The sequence below is a fragment of the Ranitomeya imitator genome, chromosome 2 (genome assembly GCF_032444005.1).
Source record: "Ranitomeya imitator isolate aRanImi1 chromosome 2, aRanImi1.pri, whole genome shotgun sequence".
Classification (NCBI taxonomy): domain Eukaryota; kingdom Metazoa; phylum Chordata; class Amphibia; order Anura; family Dendrobatidae; genus Ranitomeya; species Ranitomeya imitator.
The window spans coordinates 292,571,511-292,597,805 of record NC_091283.1 but is presented as its reverse complement, the minus strand read 5'-3'; the positions used below and the strand labels follow the sequence as shown (position 1 = coordinate 292,597,805).

The window sequence follows — 26,295 nt, the reverse complement described above, 5'->3', positions numbered from 1 at the left end:
CATTAATAAACCTCAGTAGAGACATTTCCAGAGTCCTCACCTCTCCAGTTCTGTCCATCTGTTATTCCCATAGATAAGAATGATGTAATGTGATGTCATCAGAATCTCTCACCTCTCCAGTAAGACGGAAGAGGATCTCTAGGGTGAGGTGTACTATCCTCTCCACCATCTTGTCTCTGTCCATATCCATCTTTGATGGGTAAATCAGGAAAATTCTCTTAGATAGAAGATCTTCACTGAGAGGATCCGATATTGTAGAGACCTGAATGAGAAGAAGATGAGCCGATGTTTCCAGGATTTTTCTTGTGGGAATTGGCTGTGATATCCCCTGTGCAATATATTTCTAGTATTAATGCGCCAGTAATGGGGAATCTCCTCCACCCGCAGAACCGCACTCCACATATATGGCTGCTCTGTGCGCACAGGACCTGTGATGAGGTCACAGGAGGGGAGGAGTCAGGGGTCACATGATCAGGGCCCTCAGTGTATGCAGGACTCTGCTGTGCTGACAAGTATTCAGCTCGTCTGCTCGAGTTGCTCCTTTAAGAACAGGTAACGTTGCAAAAAGTAGAACAATTCCCCCTTTAAGTGATTGGATCCCCCCAGATCTTTCATAGACCTTAGTGATATTACTTACAGGAGATTCCAAGAGCGCTGGATTCAGGGGTAATCCTAGTGCTGACTGAGCCATGCGCCTCCATCTAAGAGAGCGGCCACAACCCCAGACGAGGCAGCGGCCGGAGCAATGTTATTGATTGGGGGAATTTCTGAGAGCAGCAAATTAATAAGAATGTTTTACCGGAACCTCCTGGGGCATCAAGGAAAACCGTCTCCTATTCCCACCTGGAATCTGAGCCATAATTGCCAAATACCCCGATCTGTGGTCATCAACCAGAAGAGGCTTATTTACTGGGACAAATCCTCTCATCTTTCCCAAATCCTACTGATACATTGGCTCCTTTCTTCTAGAGTCAGGAGGACTTTGGTGAATCTGTCGGCAGTGACATTGATGTCTAAGTCCGGATTACCTCTCCTGTGCTCTCTATGAAGATCTTCTCTAGGATATTCTGTGTATTTGTCCCACAGAGTCGGGGATTGGAAGGTGCACAGGTTGTAGTTATTATAGGGAGCAGGTTAGAAGATGAGGAGGAAAACGAGTGGCGGACGCCTCCTGCAATGTCAGGTCCCAGTGTGGAGCATCCTCCATCAGACCACGCTTTTGGCATGGCCTCCCTGTGTTTGTTGGTTCAGTCGTATGTACAGAAGACGCTCGCTTTCCACCTTGGCATAAGGATCTACTATACATTGATGAGAAAGTTGCCTCCATTGTTGTCTGGTCATTATTTGGTAGGTGTAGAAGTCCATAGCTGATATGTTTATTGGTTGGTTTATTGGTTGGCCTAGCAGTGTTGGGATCAGTCTGTTAGATTATAGTGATCGCCATCTTGGCCATTCCACAATATTATCGGATATTGCAGAGCATCATATGATCTATGTGTTTCTGTAATATGCTGAACATGTTCTCTCCGTCGCTGAATAATTATATCTCGGCTTAGAAAGTCCCGTCCAACCATTACAATAGCTACTACATTAACACTGGGAGAAGTAAATCTCCTTTTGTGTCACCAACCGGTGTCTTGTCTGCTCTTATTACAGCCTGATATTCCGCACTTGGCATTCTTTCTAAGGTTGTATTATAAAGGTTTACTAACTGACTGTGTTGATGGGAAAATCTTTGCAAATTCAAAACAATGTTTTTTTGTCTCAGGTAAAACTTCACAACGTCGCTCAGCTTGTATCTGTTCATCTGCCAAACAGTAAATTTGTAAAAATGTTGGGTCTTGATTTGCTACAGGAAGCATCAGACCTATTTTGTGATATATTTGTCCCAGTCAGACTTTTCTAGTTGCCCATAGCAACCAATCAGAGCTCAATTTTCACTTTATTACAGTAGCTTCAATGCTGAAAGCTGCACTCTGTTGCTATAGGTAACTAGAACGATCTTACTTTGAGGCAATTTTTATTAATGAGACCCCAGTTACTTCTGCCGTTGCTATAATTACAGATGTTAGAGCGACTTATCAGGTTGCCCAACCTTAGTGACGATATGGTTGCTTCCCCTTTAAGAGCGACTCTTTAGGTGCTGTCCCCCTAAATCTTTATGACCTTTAGGGCAACAACTGTCATTTTGCATTTGACACATAGACACCCATTTTCTCCTTCATTTCTATAGAGTTTTAATTCTTAGGGCCAAATATCGTGAAGGAGGGATATTTTGCGTTTTAATGTTTGCAGTATTTTTAGTCTGGTGTTAAATACGGGCTGTACAAAATTTCACTCAAACCAAATGAAAAATTTGATTTTGTATTGCACGGGCTACCACACACAGAGTTTCTGCTTTATAAATATAGATGTTAAAAAGAAAACGAAACACTGTAAAATAATAAATCTTCTCATATGTTTCCCTTACTATCTCTAGTAATTGTATTACACACAGGATTTTTATGATGTTACATCGGCTCATCTTCTTCTCATTCAGGTCTCTACAATATCGAATCTTCTCAGTGAAGATCTTCTATCTAAGAGAATTTTCCTGATTTACCCATCAAAGATGGATATGGATAGAGAAAAGATGGTGGAGAGGATATTACACCTCACCCTAGAGATCCTCTTCCGTCTTACTGGAGAGGTGAGAGATTCTGATGACGTCACATTACATCATTCTTATCTATGGGAATAACAGATGGACAGAACTGGAGAGGTGAGGACTCTGGAAATGTCTGTAGTGAGATTTATTAATGTGTCTCTCCATAACCAGGATTACACAGTAGTGAAGAAGACCTCTAGTGAGTGCTGTCAGGACCCTGTGTCTGAGGGATGGGGAAGACCCCTGAGCCCAATCACAGGGCCTCCACCTCACCCCCTGATACAAGAGAACATCAATGACCAGAAGATCCTAGAACTCACCTACAAGATGATTGAGCTGCTGACTGGAGAGGTGACACTGCTGGGAATGCTGGGACATTATACAATAACATTATGAAGGGATCGGGGGATGATGGTATCATTGTATGTGTCAGGTTCCTATAAGGTATCAGGATGTCGCTGTCTATTTATCCATGGAGGAGTGGGAGTATTTAGAAGAACACAAAGATCTGTACAAGGATGTCATGATGGAGGTTCCCCAGCTACACACATCACCAGGTAATAGACAGGACTAAATACACACGGCCTATAATTATCTGTTTGTAAAGAATGAATTCAGTCCTTGTATGTGTTTCCTCCAGATCTATCCAGTAAGAGGACAACACCAGAGAGATGTCCCCGTCCTCTTCTTCCACAGGACTGTAACCAAGAAGATCCCAATGTTCCTCAGGATCATCAGGTAGATGGAGAGAAGGTGTCATGAGATCTCCCCTATGATGTGTAGATGACTTTGAATATCTTGTGTTCAGTCTTGTTTTATCCCCCAGTATTATATATTTTATACTTGTGTAATGAGAACGGTGGAGATGGCAGGATTAGAGCTGATCATAGATGTGACTTCTCCAACTGTCTGTGACTTTTACAATATTTGTTTCAGGGTGAAGATCTGACCCATATTAATACTACAAAGACATATGTGAGTGGTGATGAGTGGTGTAAAGACGAGATACCTACATATGACTACCCAGGTGAGTAGTAACCACTAAATACAACAAGTCATAGATTCTTCTCATATAGAAAAGCCACGGAGACACCATCACATGTTTCTCAACGCAAGCAATAAACAGCCAGGTCTTTCACCAGGAAGGAACAACCACGGGAAGGGCAGCATCCATAAAGGAAAAGCACCTATGCCAAAACATGGCATCCATCCACAGACAGCTGTTTCGGGGTATTTGCTCCTCATCAGTGTGGAGTAGGAAACTGGCTATTAGGAGCAGTGCCCAGTAAAATGACTATAAACATAAGGATGAATTACCTCGGGGAGATCAAAACATCCAACACCGCGGAGACACCATCACGTGTTTCTCAACGCAGTGATCCAGAACACTGTACCCATCCCTTATGGGAAATTTGCCAATGCATATAGAAAAGCCGCGGAGACACCATCACGTGTTTCTCAACGCAAGCTATAAATAGCCAGGTCTTTGGCATTGGCATATTTCCCATAAGGGATGAGGGCAGTGTTCTGGATCACTGCGTTGAGAAACACGTGATGGGGTCTCCGCGGTGTTGGATGTTTTGATCTCCCCGAAGTCATTCATCCTTATGTTTATAGATTCTTCTCAGTCACCGGCTGTGGCTGCTTTATTGTTGTTGTAGTCTAGCCGTATCGGAATCGTGTGATCACCATTTTGCCTCTAGACCACAACATTCTCCTCTACCCAAAACTGTTCAAATGAATTTGGGCATTTAAAGCCCTTTTCTACAGGCCTTACAATCTGGAGGATCCATCTACCCCCTGGGATTATAAGATGCTGTCCGTTACCTGCCCAGATATGTAAACTACAAGGCCAAATAACAGCGAACGTAGAACGTGCTGACAAGTGAGAAAATCAATTGAAGAAAAATATTATGATGGGCCTGTAATAGAAAGTGGAGGGTAATGATGCTGTTGGTTCCTAGAACCCTGATATCTTATTGGATGAATCTACCTTCTCTCCCTTCTGTGCTGCTGAATGTGCTCATATGGTCCCTACAAGACCAGGTCCAGTCTTTCTGGACAAACTTCACTTTTATGATCGACAACATTAAATGTGTAGTGAGGCCAAGTGTGAATTTCTGTACAATAACAAGAGATTTTCCCTTTATCCTGATTTCATGGATTCACTCCACGTCATAAATTACATTATGTTTTCTATACTAAGGAATTCAGATTACTGCACAATCTCTCCTGAAATGGGAGGCACTAATACTTTCGCTACTCTTCTGCTCTGGACCATCAGAAGCACCAGAAATGGAGTACAACTCCGGTTTAATTTTGAAGTTCTCACTCCAAACATACGTTGTTGTTGTTGGGAGTGTAACTTCTTTTTTACAGGTTAATTTTGTATGATAGTTTGATTGTGGTGAGATCGGCCTGTCTCACGTATAACTCCTTGGTAGTCTTTAAAAAAAAAGTCTCGATTGCCTCTTCCAAATGCCCGAGATCTAAGTTTAAGGCACCTCTGCTCTGCAGTATTATAAAAGGTTATTTTTAAATATCTAAAATTTCTTCTTGAAACTCACCTGATTGAAAATATTGGCCCTTACGATAGTTTAGATAGCCCAGAGCCAGTGAGCAACATACACTAATACATCAGAGAAGTTTCATCACTAGTTTTTACTGAAGAAGACTGTTGGGTTTGATAATTTCAGTAGATGTGTTATTGTGTACACTCACAGTTTTTGACTACAATAATAATAATCTTTATTTTTATATAGTGCTAACATATTCCGCAGCGCTTTACACACACATTATCATCGTTGTCCCCGATGGGACTCACAATCTAAATTCCCTGTCAGTATGTCTTTGGGATGTGGGAGGAAACCCACGGAAACACAGGGAGAACATACAAACTCCTTGCAGATGTTGTCCTTGGTGGGATTTGAACCCAGGACTCCAGCGCTGCAAGGCTGCAGTGCTAACCTCTGAGCCACCGTGCTGCCACAATGATTGGTACTCCAAATATTCTGATTTAACTACTTCCCACAGCCAGTTTTGTGTTCCTAATCAGTCCCCATTTTTCAGATCTGATGTGTGTCACTTTATGTGATGATAACTTTTGGATTCTTCCCAAAGGATAAAAGGAAACAAATGTTCCTCAAAAATCATTTTCCAACTTCTCATGAATCTGACAATACCCTATATACAGTTGTACACTGCTGTCTGGGCACATGGCAGGGTTAAGAAACGAAGGAGCGCCTTTTAGCTATTAAAATACAGACCTTGCTGGAATAGTTGTGTCTGCAAATGTATTGTAGGCACTAGGGTTGAGCGAAACGGATTGGACAAATTTAAAAATCGACGAGTTTCGGCAAAGTCGGGTTGCAAGAAACCCGACCCGCTCCTAGTGTGGGATCGGCCATGAGGTCGGCGATCTGCGCGCAAAAGTCGCGTTTCATATGATGCTTTCAGCGCCATTTTTCAGCCAATGAAGGAGGACGCAGAGTGTGGGCAGCATGATGACATAGGTCTTGGTCCCCACCATCTTATAGAAGGGCATGACAGTGATTGGCTTGCTTTTTGCAGCGTCACAGGGGCTATAAAGGGGCATGCACGCCGACTGCCATCTACTTCTGCCGATTTTAGCATAGGGAGAGGTTGCCGCAGCTTCATCAGAAGAAGGGATATAGTTAGGGAGGGAAGATTAACCCCCAAACTGCTTGTGCTGTAGCAATTTCCACTGTCTAACACCACCATTTGTTTGCAGGGACAGTGGACTTTATATTTTTGTGCATCAGCTCTGTAGCTTATTAGGCTGCCTTATAAGGATCCCTGATAGCTACATTGCTGTTTGCACGCCGCTGTGCAAACCAACTGCTTTTTTCAAAGCACAAATCCGGTTGCTCCTTTCTGCACAGTTATCTTGTTTATTTGTCCACACCTTTGTGTGCAGCAGTCCTTTTTATTGCTGCCATACTTGTCCTGAGATCATTGTAGGGAGATTGAAATTGTACTACAGTCCTTGTATTTTTTCATATATCTTCCAGCCACTTTCTGCTACTTACATTGTGTTGTTTTATACACAGGGCCTGAGTTTTGGTTCAGTCTCCCCCCAAAAAAGTGAGATTCAAATTCCCACAAAGTGGATATACTTCAGTCCTGTTAGTTTGTCGTATTTCAGCCAGCCACTTTCTGCCACTTACATTGTGTTGTTTTATGCACAGGGCCTGAGTTTTGGTTCAGTCTCCCAAAAAAAAGGGAGATTTAAATTCTCAACAAGTTTATATACACCTTCTACCTTGCTTTACAGTACCATATAACGGTTATTATTTTGGTTAGATTTTCCAAAAAATGAGGAAGTCTGGTGGAAGAGCCCGTGGGCAGTGGTTGCATGCTGGTACTGATGGTGGTGGTGGTGGTGCATCTGGTGGTAGTGGCAAAAGCACAATAGCACCTAAGGCTGGAGGTGTTGAGCCAGCGTCATCGTCTGGCTACACAAGGCCTCGAAGGCTCCCTTATCTGGGAGTTGGAAAACAGCTTTTAAAGCCGCAGCAGCAGGAAAAAGTTTTGGCTTTCCTTGCTGACTCAGCCTCTTGCTCTTTTGCCTCCTCTTCAGAAAGTTCCAAATATAAAAGCAGCGAGTCGTCAGTGGATGCTCCCGGTCAGGAACAAGTCACTTCCTTGTGTCCTTCACCCAAACCAAAAGTGAAGGATGCGTCAGGCTACACTACAGGTTACTCCATGGAGCTCTTTACATATAACGTGCCTGGGTTAGAAAGGGAAATTGTAAACTGCCCATTACAAGATGAATCGGACATGGAATGCACTAATGCACAGCCACAGCTAGATTATTATGCTGTTCCATTGACTCAGATCACTACATTGCCCTCACAGTGTACTGAGCCAGAATCTGACCCTGATGAGATTATGGTGCCCCGTCCCGAACGCTATAACACCTTATGCAGCGCCCCAGAGTCCTGGTCGTTGCAGTAATGTCGCTCTGAATATTAATCTAAAAAAAAGATCCAGTAAGCACGAGGTATAAATCCTCAAAATCATATGAAAAAACCTCAGTCTAAAATGGTATAATTTTATTATTAAAAGCAAGGCAGACAGACACACCTACAAAACCAAACACTAATCAAAAACAACCAAAAACGTGAAAAAAAATGTGCACCAAACGAATAAAAAACTAATGGGGAGACCTAGATCACCCTACTCAGGCCACTAGTTTGCCCCTGCCTAGCTGCGGAGGTAGACACCCTAGGGGGGAGCGTTATGGCGCCCCCGCTCCTCGATGACTGACCTAGGGGCCCTACATGACCCCACGGCCACTAATGTAAGCCACTACCCACACACTAAAGGGTCCTCTAGCGCTAGACAGAAAGATACTCTTCTAGGGATGACCTAGTTCCCACCAGTAATACGCTATATACACACACACATATGGCGATATAGATGTCACAATGGTATAATTATTCACAGCGGCCCCAAGATACTATGCACAGTGTAAATACACTTATAGACAAATCCAACCTGATCATCTAAGCATATATATTTTTTCTCTCTTGGGCTAACATTTATACTAGTGTGGGTAAAGATCAAGATAATTCCAGCCAAATTAGCTCAATATCATGCATGGGTAGTGTCTCTGCTACCTCACTCCAATATCCCCACACTATTTAAGCAATGCTAGCAGTAGCCCATATATAGCCACAGGATAAGGCCATGAATACTCATCTGAGCCGCTGTGTATCACCGACCGCCATATGAAGAACACGCCTCAACGCGTTTCGCCTCCTTTGAAGAGGAGGTGATAGATGACCCAGTTATTGACCCAGATTGGCAGCCATTGGGGGAAGAGGGTGCCGCTGCCAGTAGCTCAGAAGCGGAGGAGGATGATCCTCAGCAGCCATCTACATCACAACAGCTGTCATCTGGCAGGCCCGTATCAGGCCAAAAACGGTTTGTCAAAAACAAAAACAGTTTTAGGACAGCGTGGCCATCCGGTGAAAGTAGCACAGCGTGCAATGCCTGAAAAGGTATTCCATAGTAGGAAGAGTGTAGTGTGGCAATTTTTTAACCAAAATCCGAATGATCAGTCAAAAGTTATCTGTAAGAAAAGCTCAAAGACCTTTAGCAGAGGGAAGAATCTCCAAAATTTAAATACAACGTGCATGCTTAGACATTTAACCAGCATGCACTTGCAAGCCTGGACTAACTATCAAATGTCCCGTACCATTGGTGCACCTGCTCAGAATGAAGGTAGTCAGCAACGCTACATTGCTTCCCTCACTGTAAGCCCACTGGTTAGGACACCACCAGCAGCAAATGTGGAGGTATCGTCGCAAGGCAAAAGCAGTCATGGAATCACAAGGTTCTTGGTAGGAAACACTATATGTAGGCCAACATCAAGAATACCATCACCAACTCTCTCTCAATCCGCCATGTTCACCACCAACACCGCTATTTCCACCATATGCAGCTCTCCAGTCCAGCTCACCCTACAAGAAACTCTCGTTAGGAAAAGAAAGTACTCATCCTCTCATCCGCGTACACAGGGTTTGAACGCCCACATTGCTATACTAATCTTGTTAGAGATGATGCCCTACCGGTTGGTTGAAAGCGAAGCTTTCAAAGACCTGATGGCCTACGCAGTACCACGCTATGACCTACCCAGTTGGCACTTCTTTGCGAGAAAAGCCATCCCAGCCCTCCACCAGCATGTCAAAGACCGCATTGTCCATGCACTGAGGCAATCAGTCAGTGGAAAGGTCCACCTCACAACAGATGCATGGACCAGTAGGCATGGCCAGGGACGAATACGTGTCCATCATGGCGCACTGGGTTAATGTGGTGAATGCAGGGTCCACAGGGGACAGCCATAGTGGGACAGTTCTGCCTAGCCCACGGTCTAGGAAACAGTTGGCTGTAGGCATTCGCCATCCCTCCTCCTCCAGAAGCGAAAGCTCTTCCACAGAGTGCAGTTGCACGACCACTCCATCCGCAGCTGCCAGTGTTGCACACGAGGTGTCCCTGGGCAGTGTACATCTTGAGGCAGACAAGGTTGTCAGCGATAACAGAAGGAATTTTATGGCTGCCATAGCTCTTTCAGATCTTAAACACATACCTTGCCTGGCTCACACCTTGAACCTGGTGGTGCAATGCTTCCTCAAAAATTATCCAGAGTTACCAGCCCTGCTCCTGAAGGTGCGAAGACTTTGCTCGCATATCCGCCGGTCGCCTGTATACTCCAGCCGTATGCTCAACCATCAGCGATTGCTGAATCTTCCCCAGCACCGGGTAATAATCGACGTTGCAACAAGGTGGAACTCCACACTGCACATGGTTCAGAGGCTGTGCGAACAGAGGCGTGCTGTAATTAATTTGTGGGAGGATACACATACACGGGCAGGCACTTGGATGGCAGACATGGAGTTGTCTGGTGTGCAGTGGTCGAAGATCCAAGTGTTTTGAGGAATGCACACGGCTGGTAAGTGCAGATGACGCCATCATAAGCATGAGCATCCCACTAATGCATCTGCTGATGCAAAGTTTGACGCACATTAAGGAGCTGGCGTCTGCAGCCGATGAGGAGGGAAGCCTTGGTGACAGTCAGCCATTGTCTGCTCAGGGAACTCTCCTGGACGAGGTGGCGGACGAAGAGGAGGAGGATGATGGGGATGAATATTTATGGGAGGAGGATGCTTCTCAGGGGGCAATGGAAACTGGTGGCATTGCAAGGTCAGGTACAGGGTTTTTGCGGGACAAAAGTGATGTTGACTTGTAAGAAAGTGCTCCTCAACCCAGCACAAGCAGTGAATTGACACCTGGAACATTGGCCCACATGGCTGAGTATGCCTTGCATATCCTAAAAAGGGATCCATGCATTATCAAAATGATGACTGATGACGATTACTGGTTGGCCTGCCTCCTGGATCCACGATATAAAGGAAAATTACAAAATATCATGCCACATGAGAACCTTGAGCAAATATTGGCTACCAAACAAGCAACTCTTGTAGATCATTTGGTTCAGGTATTCCCAGCACACAGCGGCGGTGATGGTTCTCACACGAGCCATAGGGGGCAACATGGCAGAGGTGTTAGAGGTGCACAAATCCAAAGTGGCATTGGACAGAGGGGTTTTATGATCAGGTTGTGGAGTGATTTCGCAATGACCGCTGACACGACAGGTACTGCTGCATCAATTCAAAGTGACAGGAGACAGCATTTGTCCAGTATTGTTACGAACTAGTTTTCCTCTCTTATCGATGTTCTCCCTCACAGGTCATTCCCCTTTGATTACTGGGCATCTAAAATAGACACCTGGCCTGAATTGGCAGAATATGCATTACAGGAGCTCGCTTGCCCTGCTGCTAGTGTGCTATCAGAAAGAGTCTTCAGTGCTGCTGGTTCAATACTGACCGAAAAAAGGACACGTTTGGCTACCCAGAATGTTGATGATCTAACCTTCATTAAAATGAACCAATCATGGATTTCAAATTATTTTGCCCCACCTTCCCCTGCTGACACGTAGCTTGCCTGAAAAATGTCTTGCTTTTGGCCTCCTCTTACTGACTTCTCCAATTCCTCCATTTGCAGCTGCTGAATGTCCACCATAGGCCATTTTTATACCTCCCTAAATGGGCTGACTCCCCCCACAGGGCCGTGGTCACCACCTGGTGCAAGCACCCGTGCGAGTGCCGTTTGCCTGGACAGGTGGGTGTGCCCACTCTTGGGTGACGGCACTGGCACAGTGTCCCTCATAGCACAATGAAGTGTCTCTGATGGTGGTGGTGCACAACCAACGTCAGACACACCGTCATAATATGAGGGGCCCTGTGCCAGTACCGCCGCCCACGAGAGAGTGTTCCCCCCAGCTCAAACAGTGCTCTACCACTTGCAATGCTTACCTCTCCCTGCTCCTCCACTGTAAAACCAAAAACACATGGGCTACTTGCACAGTGAACAAGTCTTTAAAAACCTGATCATCTGTATAGTACCTGTATGAGCAGGGTTCAGAGAGAAAATATCCATGTAGAACATGCAGGATGGAACAGCTACAATGCAAATGACCCACAGAGGAGTGGTGGACTCCGCAGTCTTGTAGAAACAAGAAAACCAAAAACACATGGGCTACTTCCACAGGGAACAAGTCTGTAGAAACCTGTTCACACCACCAAAGAACTTGAAGACACAGAAGCGCACAGAGAGGTAAAAAAATACTCTGTTGTAAAAAAGTCACAGTAAATAAGCAAGTGATAGTCAAAAAATGAAAAAATACAGGGTATTTAGTTAATACATTTTTTTGCAAAAAAACACCACTGTGTAGACTGTGCTGTTAAATCCTTCAATGGCACTGCCAATACAAATTTGTTGAAATAATAGATGATAGTTAATATATACAGGGGCCCTGGCCTCCATTTAGACCAGTTAATACTTTGCAAGTAAACAATGAAGGACAGCATCCAATCCAGGTGAAAGTGTTCAAAAATGGATTCCAGGGGTCTTTGTCAAGCATGTGGGTTGAAACGTTGCACTTTGGCAAATAAAGGAATCCATTTTTGAACACTTTCACCTGGATTGGATGCTGTCCTTCATTGTTTACTTGGTATGTACACTTTCCATGGGGGTCCAGTGGAACTAGGACGTGCATCCACTTATCCCATGTGCTGTCGGCCATTTTGCTATTCTGTCTGCTACTCAGCAGAAAAGCCCACCCCTGTACCTAGCTATGCCAACTGTTTATTTATGAACAATTTAGCCCACTTTATTATTTGGGCATACTAACTTAGTCTGCTACTCATTACCATTTACCGACACTGAGCAAAGCTATGTCGCCTGTTTAGTCCTGTTACCAATTTTGAAGTGCATTTAGCCTACTTTATTATTTACGCCTATATCTGTTTTTCCTCCTCATCCTGCCCATTGCCCAGCCACTGCTAGGTGAGTCTGCTGGTACATTGACCCAGACCACTACAGTCATGGCCAAAATTTTTGAGAATGACACCTAAATTATATTTTCACATGATCTGCTGCCCTCTGGTTTTTATTAGTGTTTGTCTGATGTTTATATCACATACAGAAATATAATTGCAATCATATTATGAGTACCAATAGGTTATATTGACATAATGAGTTAATGCAGCAAGTCAATATTTGCAGTGTTGACCCTTCTTCTTCAAGACCTCTGCAATTCTCCCTGGCATGCTCTCAATCAACTTCTGGACCAAATCCTGACTGATAGCAGTCCATTCTTGCATAATCAATGCTTGCATTTTGCCAGAATTTGTTGGTTTTTGTTTGTCCACCTGTCTCTTGATGATTGACCCCAAGTTCTCAATGGGATTAAGATCTGGGGAGTTTCCAGGCCATGGACCCAAAATCTCTATGTTTTGTTCCATGAGCCATTTAGTTATCACCTTCGCTTTATGGCAAGGTGCTCCATCATGCTGGAAAAGGCATTGTTGGGCGCCAAACTACTCTTGGACGGTTGGGAGAAGTTGCTCTTGGAGGACATTCTGGTACCATTCTTTATTCATGGCTGTGTTTTTAGGCAAGACTGTGAGTGATCCGATTCCCTTGGCTGAGAAGCAACCCCACACATGAATGGTTTCAGGATGCTTTACAGTTGGCATGAGACAAGACTGGTGGTAGCGCTCACCTCTTCTTCTCCGAATAAGCTGTTTTCCAGATGTCCCAAACAATCGAAAAGGGGATTCATCAGAGAAAATGACTTTGTCCCAGTCCTCAGCAGTCCACTCCCTGTACCTTTTGCAGACTATCAGTCGGTCCCTGATGTTTTTTCTTGAGAGAAGTGGCTTCTTTGCTGCCCTCCTTGAAACCAGGCCTTGCTCAAAGAGTCTCCGCCTCACAGTGCGTGCAGAAGCACTCACACCAGCCTGCTGCCATTCCTGAGCAAGCTCGGCACTGCTGGTAGTCCGATCTCGCAGCTGAAACAGTTTTAAGATACGGTCCTGGCGCTTGCTGGTCTTTCTTGGGCGCCCTGGAGCCTTTTTGACAACAATGGAAGCTCTCTCCTTGAAGTTCTTGATGATGCGATAGATTTGTTGACTGAGGTGCAATCTTTGTAGCTGCGATACTCTTCCCTGTTAGGCCATTTTTGTGCAGTGCAATGATGGCTGCACGTGTTTCTTTAGAGATAACCATGGTTAACTGAAGAGAAAAAATGATACCAAGCACCAGCCTCCTTTTAAAGTGTCCAGTGATGTCATTCTTACTTAATCATGACTGATTGATCGCCAGCCCTGTCCTCATCAACACCCACACCTGTGTTAATATATCAATCACTAAAACGATGTTAGCTGCTCCTTTTAAGGCAGGACTGCAATGATGTTGAATTGTGTTTTGGGGGTTCAAGTTCATTTTCTGGGCAAATATTGACTTTGCAAGTACAGTAATTGCTGTTAAGCTGATCACTCTGACATTCAGGAGTATATGCAAATTGCCATTAGAAAAAATGAAGCAGTAGACTTTGGAAAAATTAATATTTGTCTCATTCTCAAAATTTTTGTCCATGACTGTACATTCCCCTTGCACTCTACACAGCCAGAATCTGACCCTGCTGAAAGTCAGGTTCCCCTTCCCGCATAATATACCACCTTACACGGGGACAAAGAGGAAGGTGCAGATGAAAGAGCAGGTTCCTTCATCAGGTGGGGGGCATACTCGTTTGCAATGTCACTGGCACAGGGCCCCTCATAGTACGCAAAAGTGTCTCTGCCAGTGGGAGGTGCCACCCGCTGTCAAACACACCGCTGTACTATGAGGGGCCCTGTGCCAGTGCCAACGAGTGGGCCCCCCCCTGCTTGCTCAGGATCACAGCACTTGCAAAGTTGAAATACTTACCTCTCCCTGCTCCACCGCCGTGAGGTATTCCACGTTTCCTGGGCCCACGAAAATCTTGAGCCAGCCCTACCCCCCACAACTTTAGCCAAATGACCCCGTTTTCAATGCCTAACTATTATTATTAAGTAAATTAAGATTGACAAGCTTAAGTAATAAGAATTGATGTTTTTGGCATTAAAATGGGCGCTGTAGGTGTTTTCCTGTCCTCCACTGATTGCCGGCTTTGATTCCCCATTGACTTGCATTGGGTTTCGTGTTTCAGTCGGTCCCCGACTTTTCGCAACAATCGGCCGATTTCACCCGACCCGACTTTTGACAAAGTCGGGTTTCGTGAAACCTGACTCGATCCGAAAAAAGTAAAAGTCGCTCAATTCTAGAAGGCACTGTTCATTGTCACCTGGTGTTAAGGTTGGCGGATTGCACTTAATAAAATATAAAATAGAGTGCAATCACAACCCGGGGTCCACCGTGCAGAGAGGAACCCTGCTGCTAGTGAGAATAATGAGGAACAAAACTGTGAGCGTTACCTTACACACTGTGTTAACGCCACACAGTGTAATCAGAACACTGAGTACCAAGCTCAGTTGCTTCATTGAGAGATACTACACTTAGAGTGCTAAGTGCTAAGCCCTGTTTAAGTCACAGGGACGTTAGCACGTAGATTAGGCTTGCTCTGCAAATAAGCTGTGCTAACTGCACACACGAATGAAGCAGATGCTGAGCCAATAGAAAGAACTCTTATGAAGCTAGATCCAATACCCTGTCGCTTTCGCTAAGAAGTATAGCGTAAGGATTGAGCTTGCTCTGTAACTGAACTGTGCTAACTGAACACAAGGACTAAATAGATGCTAAGCCAAGCTGCTAGTTACCCCAGTCCTGACACTACCGAACCTGTGCCTGACAAGCACCCAAAGCATGTAGCAGACTAGAGACTCAAGCGGAGAGCTATGGGTACGAAATCGTATAAGTGTACAACTTGCCTGCCAACGTGTACAGGCTCAAAACAAAAGGCAGACACACAAACGTGCAGGCAGCGTGGTAGAGTGTCCACCCTCACAGATCAAACGTAAATGACACTAGCGCACCCGCATGCACCGCTGAAAGTCTTTTGTACGCTAGGCTCCACCCTAAAGACTCATGCCCAGTCGGCTGAGACATCGCCTGTAGGCCAATCCGGAGCTGCCACATCATCAGACTTAGACTCCAGATCACAAGGCTGCAACTGCATATCACTGGTTACCATGGACTTGGCTGAAGGGCCAGCAGTAATCAAACATATACCATTAGCCTGAGCAAAACACTGGGACCGACATCTGTGCTGAGAAGCAATCGCAGCAACCAGGCCTGAATGGGAGACCGCAGAGCCAGATAATGCCTGGGATCCATCCTGCACAGCGGGAGAATCGCGACTCCTAACACCTGGCAGCTCAATAGATAGTTACCATGAACAGACTTGGCACTATCTACTCCTTTCTCCAGATTTCAGGTATTGTCTTTCTCGTCTCCATTTTAAATAATCTACATGGATCTGCATTTACACAGAGACTCCTAGGCTTGGGCCATGGTGTTACCTGCTGTTCTGTGGAGTGAGATTGCGAGAAGAATAGTCAGGTAGCCAGGCGAGAAACAGGAAGGCAGAGAAAATACAAATTCAGAAGTCGCAAGAGGGCATCAGTAAACAGGGTGAGACACAGCAGGAATCAAATGCACAAGCCAGAAGAAGACTAGAGAGGACTGAGCCAGAGAAGAACAGAGCTGTATCGGGCTGCTACCGGCAATATGCTTTGAGCTTTACTACGGGTGCGGTGCATTCATATTGGCTGAATCAGGGAGCTGATTAATTCAGCTGGACAGCACACACATCCATACTGCCAGACTGGATGATACTGCGGGATCTATGCACCCTAATCTTAGGGCTGGACATAGCCTGCACTGCCCAGATCATCTGGTTTTGACATTTCCTCCATTACCAGCGCCACCTGCAGAATGAAGCAGAAGTCGCAAGAGCAGTTCCCAGAGGAGTTGTGACACGCCATTTGCAGAAGCCCTAATTTGACAAAATGGTCGAAAACCAGAACAGTATAAATCCCTGACGCTTGACCTGAGAAGTGTAGCCTGAGGGTTGGACTCAATTGTGCTAACCGCACACATAGAGGAAACAGATGCTAAGCCAAGGGGTAGCTTCTCAGTCCTAACCCTACCTGCCATCATAAGACCTCTCACTGTATAGAGCATCTCTTGCAAAGAGTGGTAGAGTATTCGCTCACAAACACCACACATAAATGATACTAGCACGCCCACATTCGCCGCTGAGAGCCTGTTAAACCCTAGGCTCCTCCACAAACACTCATGCTCAGCCCGTGGGCAAATCTGGAGCAGCCACATCACCAGAGCAGCAAACGCCCAACCACCAATTAGAAGACGCCATATCATGGACATGTTCAGTAGGTGATCTCTGGATTTGGTTGGAGAGCCAGCAGCAACCAAGCATACACCAGGAGCCTGAGCAAGAGGCTGGGACCGACGTGTGTACTGAGCAGCACTCGCCTCAGCCGAAGCTGAATGGGAGACCACAGCACCAGGCAATGCTTGGGATCTATCCCGTACAGCGGGAAAATCCAGACGCCTAACACATAGTGCCTACATTGTGCTCCAGGGAACACACGCACACAGTAAATTTAAGTAAGTTCTTCTCACTATAGTAATGCCAATTACATGGATGCTAAATGTGGTGTGGGTACACTGCAAGGATCAGAAGCGAGGGGGAGATTTGACTTTGGAAGAGCGGTGATTGCTGGATTGGTTTATGGAAGCCATGTTGATTTTCAAGAGTCTTTGGGACACTAATAATGTGGAAAACTATGTTTTTCCACTGACAGATGATGATCATGAGTGGGGACGTGTTTTTTGTAAAATGTGTAGAAGTTTTATTTTCTCTTACATAACATTGTTTCATGCTTTTTATTCTAGATTTGGTAGAATGAACAAACAGTTGAACACCATGCTCTACTGGTTCATCCTATGAGGGTTTTCTCCTAATCTATGAATTGTCATTGCCTTAGTGAATAGTTCAATATTTTAACACAACTTGCCATTTTTTCCTCATAGTTTAAGTAAAAATGTTCAAAAATATAAAATTCATTCAAGGATGTTTTATTCAAAAATAATAATTAGTTTTATTTTTGGCAGATGACTGTACCAGGAGATCAGAGGGACAGCTGACCACTTCAGTTTTTAAATCAGATAATTTTAAGATTACACAGAATACAATTGAAGAGAATGCTATTACAACAGATATGCCATCATCCCTTCACAGCAAACTTCTGTCATCTTATCCTTTGAAACAGGTCCTGTCTTCTGATTCATTACCGACTACTAAGGAAAATCAACGTAAAAAAATAAGCATTAAAAAACAAACTGTTCCTAAAGCAAAAAAAACATTTTCAGGTTCAGAATATGGAAATGGTTTTCCCCTCGAAAAGTCTTTTCTTAAACATCAAAACATTCACACAGCACGGAAAAGATTTTCTTGTTTCAAGTGTGGGAAATGTTTTAACCAGAAATCGGATCTTGTTCGTCACCAGAGAATTCACACAGGGGAAAAGCCATTTTTATGTTCAGAGTGTGGGAAATGTTTTTTATGGAAATCATTTCTTGCTAGACACCAGAGAAGTCATACAGGGGAAAAGCCATTTTCATGTTCAGAATGTGGGAAAAGTTTTGTAGCTAAATCATGTCTTGTTAAACATCAGAGAAGTCACACAGGGGAGATGCCTTTTTTATGTTCAGAATGTGGGAAATGTTTTGTAGATAAATCAAGTCTTGTTAAACATCAGAGACGTCACACAGGGGAGAAGCCTTTTTTATGTTCAGAATGTGGGAAATGCTTTACCCAGAAATGGAATCTTGCTATGCACCAAAGAATTCACACAGGGGAGAAGCCTTTTTCATGTTCAGAATGTGGGAAATGTTTTAACCATAAATCAGATTTTGTTAAGCACCAGAGAACTCACACAGGGGAGAAGCTTTTTTCATGTTCAGAATGTGGGAAATGTTTTAACCGGAAAGCTCATTTTGATAGCCATCAGAGAACCCACACAGGGGAGAAGCCCTTTTCATGTTCAGAATGTGGGAAATGTTTTACCCAGAAATCACATCTTGATAGACACCAGGGAAATCACACAGGGGAGAAGCCTTTTTCATGTTCAGAATGTGGAAAATGTTTTAGCCATAAATCAGATTTTGTTAAGCACCAGAGAATCCACACAGGAGAGAAGCCTTTTTCCTGCTCAGAATGTGGAAAATCTTTTATCCATAAATCAGATTTAGTTAAGCACCTCAGAACCCACACAGGGGAGAGACCTTTTTCCTGTTCAGAATGTGGAAAATGTTTTGTGAAGAAATCATCTTTGCTTAGTCACCAGACCAGTCACACAGGGAATAATCCTTTTTCACGTATTAATGTGGGAAATGTTTAACATGGAAATCACTCTTAATAAACACCAGAGAAGTCACATTGCGGAGAAGCCATTTTTATATTCAGAATGTTGGAAATGTTTTATCTGAAAAAAATGTATCTCAACGGGTTGTCTATTACTAGGACAACCCCTTGTCATTCCTCATATTTTTTACCTTGTTAAATTAAAAATATTCATCATTTCCTCATGTGCTAGTGCCGTTTTAGTGGTGTTGGAGGTCACTTTCCTGTGGCTTATTTGAGGTTGTTACATCACATGAGCCCTGAGCCCAATTAGGGACGATCTCACTGTCCCCGCCTTTGGATGTACAGTGATGAGCAAAAAGGTAGCAATGTTCTGACCTTTTCATTTTCAAGATCCATATTTCACCATCCACTACTGCATTGAACTGTTTCATTTCATAGACAATCCTCTTGGCTATCTCATACATAAATTTGACTTGCAACTATTTAGGATATGATTGGGATACAGATTCTTGTCCGGTCACTGCATTGTTACGGTTTTGCTCCAGGTGGTGGAAAAATCTTTTTCTTCCTGTATTCTACAAAATACAACCTATTCTCTCATTCCCTAATAGCTCAGTGTGTTATTAGGTTGATTCCCAAGCAAAAGGTCACTGGTTCGAATTGAGGAGCAGCCGCGAAGATTTCCCAAGAAGAGAGAAACAGCATCATCTAGCTCATCGACAGCGGTCTCTTGGCTAAAAAAATTGCCAGACTGCATCATGTAAGTGCCATGACTGTTGGAAGATTACAAAATTAAGTCCGTCAATCCATTAAAAAGCTAAGATGTGAACATCCTAAAAAAATTTCAGAATCAACAACTCTGCTCATTGAAAGGTCTATCAGTTATGGGGCAACAAACACAGCAGTAGAGGTGGTTCGTATGTTTCGAAATACTGAGATCACAGACTGCCATGTAAGCACCAAGCTACGCACGTCACAGAAGTCTGGAATGGTGGCTCGAAAAAAGGTGGAGAAGCCTGAACTTCAAAATAGTCATAAGAAGCATGGAGTTTGGAAAAAAGTATGAAAAGTGGACAGTGTAATATTGAAAACGAGAGATTTGGAGCGATGAGCCGAAAGGCAACAGACTAGGCTCAGATGGGTGAAAATGGGTCTGGAAGAAACAAGTGAAAAGGGCTAAGAAATTGAAGTAACTGTCAAGTTTGGTGATGGAAGCCCGGTAATATGGGGTTGTTTCACAGCAAAAGGCATTCGCTACTTGAACAGAATCAATGGGTTTTGAGTGCTGAGCTATATGTGAGTATCTTACAAGATGGTTACTTCGTACACTCGAGTACTATGTGTATGAAAAGGGCAACAGTGTGTTCCAGCAGGTCGACCCGATACATAAGTGGAGATTAGCGAAGAAATGGTTCAATGACAATGAAGTAGATGTGTTGGATTGGCCCTTACATTCCCCAAACTTCAAACCAATTGTTGAAGAAAAAGCTGCAAACATACCTATGTGAGATGACTAGTGATGAGCGAACATGCTCGCCACTACTCGGTACTCACCCGAGTATAACTGTGATCAGTGTACTCGGCGAGCACTGAGCATTTCCGGGATTATTCGGTGGGAACTCGGGTCTCCACCCTGCATTTTTGGCGGACTTTAGAGACCCAATCAACATACAGGGAGTGTCTGCCAGGCACTGTAACACAGCAGCCATCTTTGCTTTGGTCTTGCAGTGATTGGCCTGCCGCACAGCATCATCAGTGGTATAAGAGACCGGATGCCACCCTGCTCGCCGCATTCTGCTCCGGAGTCAGCTAGTGTAGTGAGAGATGCTGCTGAGATAGGGTCAGAATCATTTTTTTAATAGTTAGTGTGGGTCTGCTAGTGTTCAGTCCACAAATCCTGATAAACCAACAGTCCTTTTTAGGGCTAATTCGACTGCACATAGATTGCAGCGACAGGTAGGCAGGGGAGTCTATGTGCACATATCCACATCAGTGCAAGGCCTGCAGGCACTTTATGCGAGTACATAGATATCACAGCATACGTCAAAAAGCTCCATTACTGCCTGCTGCTGCTTATTTTATATATATATATATATACCTAGCTGCAGTTATCCATGGCAATTTTTTTTTGCAGCTTATATCTGCTCATTTTTATTATACAGCATTCCATAGACCCCCTTTTTCTACATTTATTTGCTTGGTCATGATGCAGACTACAGCCAGGTCATTGCAATACAAGAGCTTGCAAATCTAATAATTTAAAAATGAGTGTGAACCTGATATTACTCACCCTGATCCTCCTTCCTCCCACCATGGCGAGTGCCCTGAGACAACTGATCCCACACTTGGACACCCTGAAGAGCTGTTCACTTTTCCCTTTAAAGATTCCGGACTCTCAGCCGGTCAACTTGAAGTGGGGCCAGATGAGCTCGCATGTGGCGATGGCCAAAGATTTGAACAGCCATTGTCACATGAAGGCAATGGTGGTAGATGACAGTGACTGACCCAACCTGCCAGGAGGACATGCAGAGTGAGGACAGCAGCACAAATGGGGAAGGAGGTGTATCACCCCAACAGGCAGGAAGAAGCAGTGTGGTGGCCGCAGACAGGAGGCGTGCATCCGTTCCCCATAACACCAACATGATGGAAGTTGCCACTCCAACTGTTAGAGCTTCCCGAGTCTGGTTATTTTTTAAAGACTCTGCCGATAACCCCAAACAGGCCATTTGCAGCACCTGGTATGCCCGCATCAGCAGGGGAAGCAAAACTACCAGCCTGACCACCACCAGCATCATTAGGCACATGGAAGCAAATTCCTGCTTTTGTGAGCCAAACCTCAGGCTCCAGGAACACTGTCTGCAGGTGACAACACTGCTTCTTCCACTGTTTTGCATACAAGCCAATCCCCAGTTCACCGTGCCTGTGGAGATGCCTCGGGCCCTGCACCTGTTGTTGCCCACAGTCAATCAGCACAATCATAAAGCCCGTCCTTGTCCCAGCCCAGCCTTCAGTTGTCTATACCCCAGTCAATGGAACACAAGTGGAAATATCCAGCCAATGCCCCACAGGCAGTGGCGTAACTACAAAGTTATGGGCCCCTGTGCGAACTTTCAAATGGGGCCCCCCCACCATGCCAAAATATTTTCCACCCAAAATCACATTTTCCCTATTCATTTTGTACACTATAGCTTTATTGCAAAGTTGTATAGTGTGACCTTAGTGGCGTAACTATCCAGTGCCCCATCCTGGTATATATTTATCCCCTGGACTTCCGTTGTTATGTAATGTATTAAAGAAAATAAACCATTATACTCATCAGGGGCTTACATAGAAGTCATGGGGATCCATATAAGAATATACTGCACAGTTTATAGTCATCCATATAGTATAATACACTCCCAATAGTCCTCCATATAGTATAATACACTCCCCATAGTCCTCCATACAGTATAATACACTCCTCATAGTCCTCCGTATATTAAAATACACTCCTTATAGTGCTCCATATAGTATAATACACTGCTCAGTCCTCCATATAGTATAATACACTCCTCAGTCCTCCATATAGTATAATACACTCCCCATAGTCTTCCATATAGTATTATACACTCCTCAGTCCTCCATATAGTATTATACACTCCTCAGTCCTCCACATAGTATAATACCCTCCTCATAGTGCTCCATATAGTATAATACACTGCTCAGTCCTCCATATAGTATAATACACTGCTCAGTCCTCCAAATAGTATAATACACTCCTCAGTCCTCCATATAGTATAATACACTTCTCAGTCCTCCATATAGTATAATACATTCCTCAGTCCTCCATATAGTATAATACACTCCTCAGTCCTCCATATAGTATAATACACTCTCCATAGTCCTCCATATAGTATAATGCATCACTCATAGTCCTCCATATAGTATAATACATTCCTCAGTCCTCCATATAGTATAAAACACACCTCAGTCCTCCATATAGTATAATACACTCCTCAGTCCTGCATATAGTATAATACACTCCCCATAGTCCTCCATATAGTATTATAAACTCCTCAGTCCTCCAAATAGTATAATACACTCCTCAGTCCTCCATATAGTATAATACACTCAGTCCTCCATATAGTATAATACATTCCTCAGTCCTCAATATAGTATAATACACTCCCCATAGTCCTCCATATAGTATTATACACTCCTCAGTCCTCCATATAGTATAATACATTCCTCAGTCCTCCATATAGTATAATACACTCCTCAGTCCTCCATATAGTATAATGCACTCCCCATAGTCCTCCATATAGTATTATATACTCCTCAGTCCTCCATATATTATAATATACTCCTCCGTGCTCCATATAGTATAATACATTCCTCAGTCCTCCATATAGTGTAATACACACCTCATAGTCCTCCATTTATTAAAATACACTCCTCATAGTGCTCCATATAGCATAATACACTCCTCATAGTGCTCCATATAGTATAATGCACTGCTCAGTCCTCCATATAGTATAATACACTCCTCAGTCCTCCATATAGTACAATACATTCCTCAGTCCTCCATATAGTATAATACACTCCCCATAGTCTTCCATATAGTATTATAAACTCCTCAGTCCTCCAAATAGTATAATACACTCCTCAGTCCTCCATATAGTATAATACACTCAGTCCTCCATATAGTATAATACATTCTTCGGTCTTCCATATAGTATAATACACTCCTCAGTCCTCCATATAGTATAATACTCTCCCCATAGTCCTCCATATAGTATAATGCATCACTCATAGTCCTCCATATAGTATAATACATTCCTCAGTCCTCCACATAGTATAAAGCACACCTCAGTCCTCTATATTGTATAATACACTCCTTAGTCCTGCATATAGTATAATACACTCCCCATAGTCCTCCATATAGTATTATACACTCCTCAGTCTTCCATATAGTATAATACACTCCTCATAGTCCTCCATATATTAAAATACACTCCTCATAGTGCTCCATATAGCATAATACACTCCTCATAGTGCTCCATATAGTATAATACACTGCTCAGTCCTCCATATAGTATAATACACTCCTCAGTCCTCCATATAGTATAATACATCCCTCAGTCCTCCATATAGTACAATACATTCCTCAGTCCTCCATATAGTATAATACACTCCCCATAGTCCTCCATATAGTATTATAAACTCCTCAGTCCTCCAAATAGTATAATACAATCCTCAGTCCTCCATATAGTATAATACACTCAGTCCTCCATATAGTATAATACATTCCTCAGTCCTCCATATAGTATAATACACTCCCCATAGTCCTCCATATAGTATTATACACTCCTCAGTCCTCCATATAGTATAATACATTCCTCAGTCCTCTATATAGTATAAAGGTACCGTCACACTTAACGATATCGTTAACGATATCGTTGCTTTTTGTGACGTAGCAACGATATCGTTAAGGAAATCATTATGTGTGACAGCGACCATCGATCAGGCCCCTGCTGGGAGATCGTTGGTCACTGAAGAAAGTCCAGAACTTTATTTCGTCGCTGGATCTCCCGCTGACATCGCTGGATCGGCGTGTGTGACGCCGATCCAGCGATGTCTTCACTGGTAACCAGGGTAAACATCGGGTAACTAAGCGCAGGGGCGCGCTTAGTAACCCGATGTTTACCCTGGTTACCAGCGTAAAAGTAAAAAACAAACAAACAGTACATACTTACCTACCGCTGTCTGTCCCCGGCGCTGTGCTTCTCTGCACTCCTCCTGCACTGGCTGTGAGCACAGCTGCCGGAAAGCAGAGCGGTGACGTCACCGCTCTGCTTTCCGGCCACTGTGCTCACAGTCAGTGCAGAGGAGTGCAGAGAAGCACAGCGCCGGAGGACAGACAGCGGAAGGTATGTATGTAGTGTTTTTTTTTTTTTACGTTTACACTGGTAACCAGGGTAAACATCCGGTTACTAAGCGCGGCCCTGCGCTTAGTAACCCGATGTTTACCCTGGTTACCCGGGGACTTCGGGATCGTTGGTCGCTGGAGAGCTGTCTGTGTGACAGCTCTCCAGCGACCAAACAGCGACGCTGCAGCGATCGACATCGTTGTCGGTATCGCTGCAGCGTCGCTTAGTGTGATGGTACCTTAATACACTCCTCAGTCCTCCATATAGTGTAATACACTCCTCATAGTCCTCCATATATTAAAATACACTCCTCATAGTGCTCCATATAGCATAATACACTCCTCATAGTGTTCCATATAGTATAATACACTCCTCAGTCCTCCATATAGTATAATACATTCCTCAGTCCTCCATATAGTATAATACACTCCTCAGTCCTCCATATAGTATAATACACTCCTCAGTCCTTCATATAGTATAATACACTCCTCATAGTCCTCCATATAATATACACTCCTCAGTCCTCCATATAGTGTAATACACTCCTCATAGTCCTCCATATATTACAATACACTCCTCATAGTGCTCCATATAGCATAATACGCTCCTCATAGTGCTCCATATAGTATAATACATTCCTCAGTCCTCCATATAGTATAATGCACTCCACAGTCCTCCATATATTATAATACACTTCCCATAGTCCTCCATATAGAATTATACAATCCTCAGTCCTCCATATAGTATAATATACTCCTCATAGTCCTCCATATATTAAAATACACTCCTCAGTCCTCCATATAGTATACTACACTCCTCATAGTCCTCAATATATTAAAATACACTCCTCATAGTGCTCCATATAGCATAATACACTCCTCATAGTGTTCCATGTAGTATAATATACTGCTCAGTGCTCCATATAGTATAATACACTCCTCAGTCCTCCATATAGTATAATACACTCCACAGTCCTCCATATTGTATAATACACTGATTATAGTGCTCCATATAGTATAATGCTCCACTCATAGTCCTCCATATAGTATAATACATTCCTCAGTCCTCCATATAGTATAATACACTCCTCAGTCCTCCATATATTATAATACACTCCCCATAGTCCTCCATATAGAATTATACAATCCTCAGTCCTCCATATAGTATAATACACTCCTCATAGTCCTCCATATATTAAAATACACTCTTCAGTCCTCCATATAGTATAATACATTCCTCAGTCCTCCATATAGTATAATACACTCCTCAGTCCTCCATATAGTATAATACACTTCTCAGTCCTTCATATAGTATGATACACTCCCCATAGTCCTCCATATAGTATTATACACTCCTCAGTCCTCCATAGTGTAATACATTCCTCATAGTCCTCCATATATTAAAATACACTCCTCATAGTGCTCCATATTGTATAATGC

At 43.6% G+C, this 26,295-nt stretch overlaps 1 protein-coding gene across 1 annotated transcript; it reads left to right on the top strand.

Annotated features, from left to right (window-relative positions):
• Positions 1-479: 479 nt before the first annotated feature.
• Positions 480-19,168, top strand: LOC138663269 (oocyte zinc finger protein XlCOF22-like). The gene is made up of 7 exons (XM_069749444.1): positions 480-552; positions 2,540-2,689; positions 2,819-2,998; positions 3,081-3,204; positions 3,288-3,385; positions 3,584-3,674; positions 17,693-19,168. The coding sequence occupies exons 2-7, from the start codon at positions 2,612-2,614 to the stop codon at positions 18,979-18,981; spliced, it is 1,860 nt and encodes a 619-aa protein (XP_069605545.1). The 5' UTR covers positions 480-552; positions 2,540-2,611; the 3' UTR covers positions 18,982-19,168.
• Positions 19,169-26,295: the final 7,127 nt, after the last annotated feature.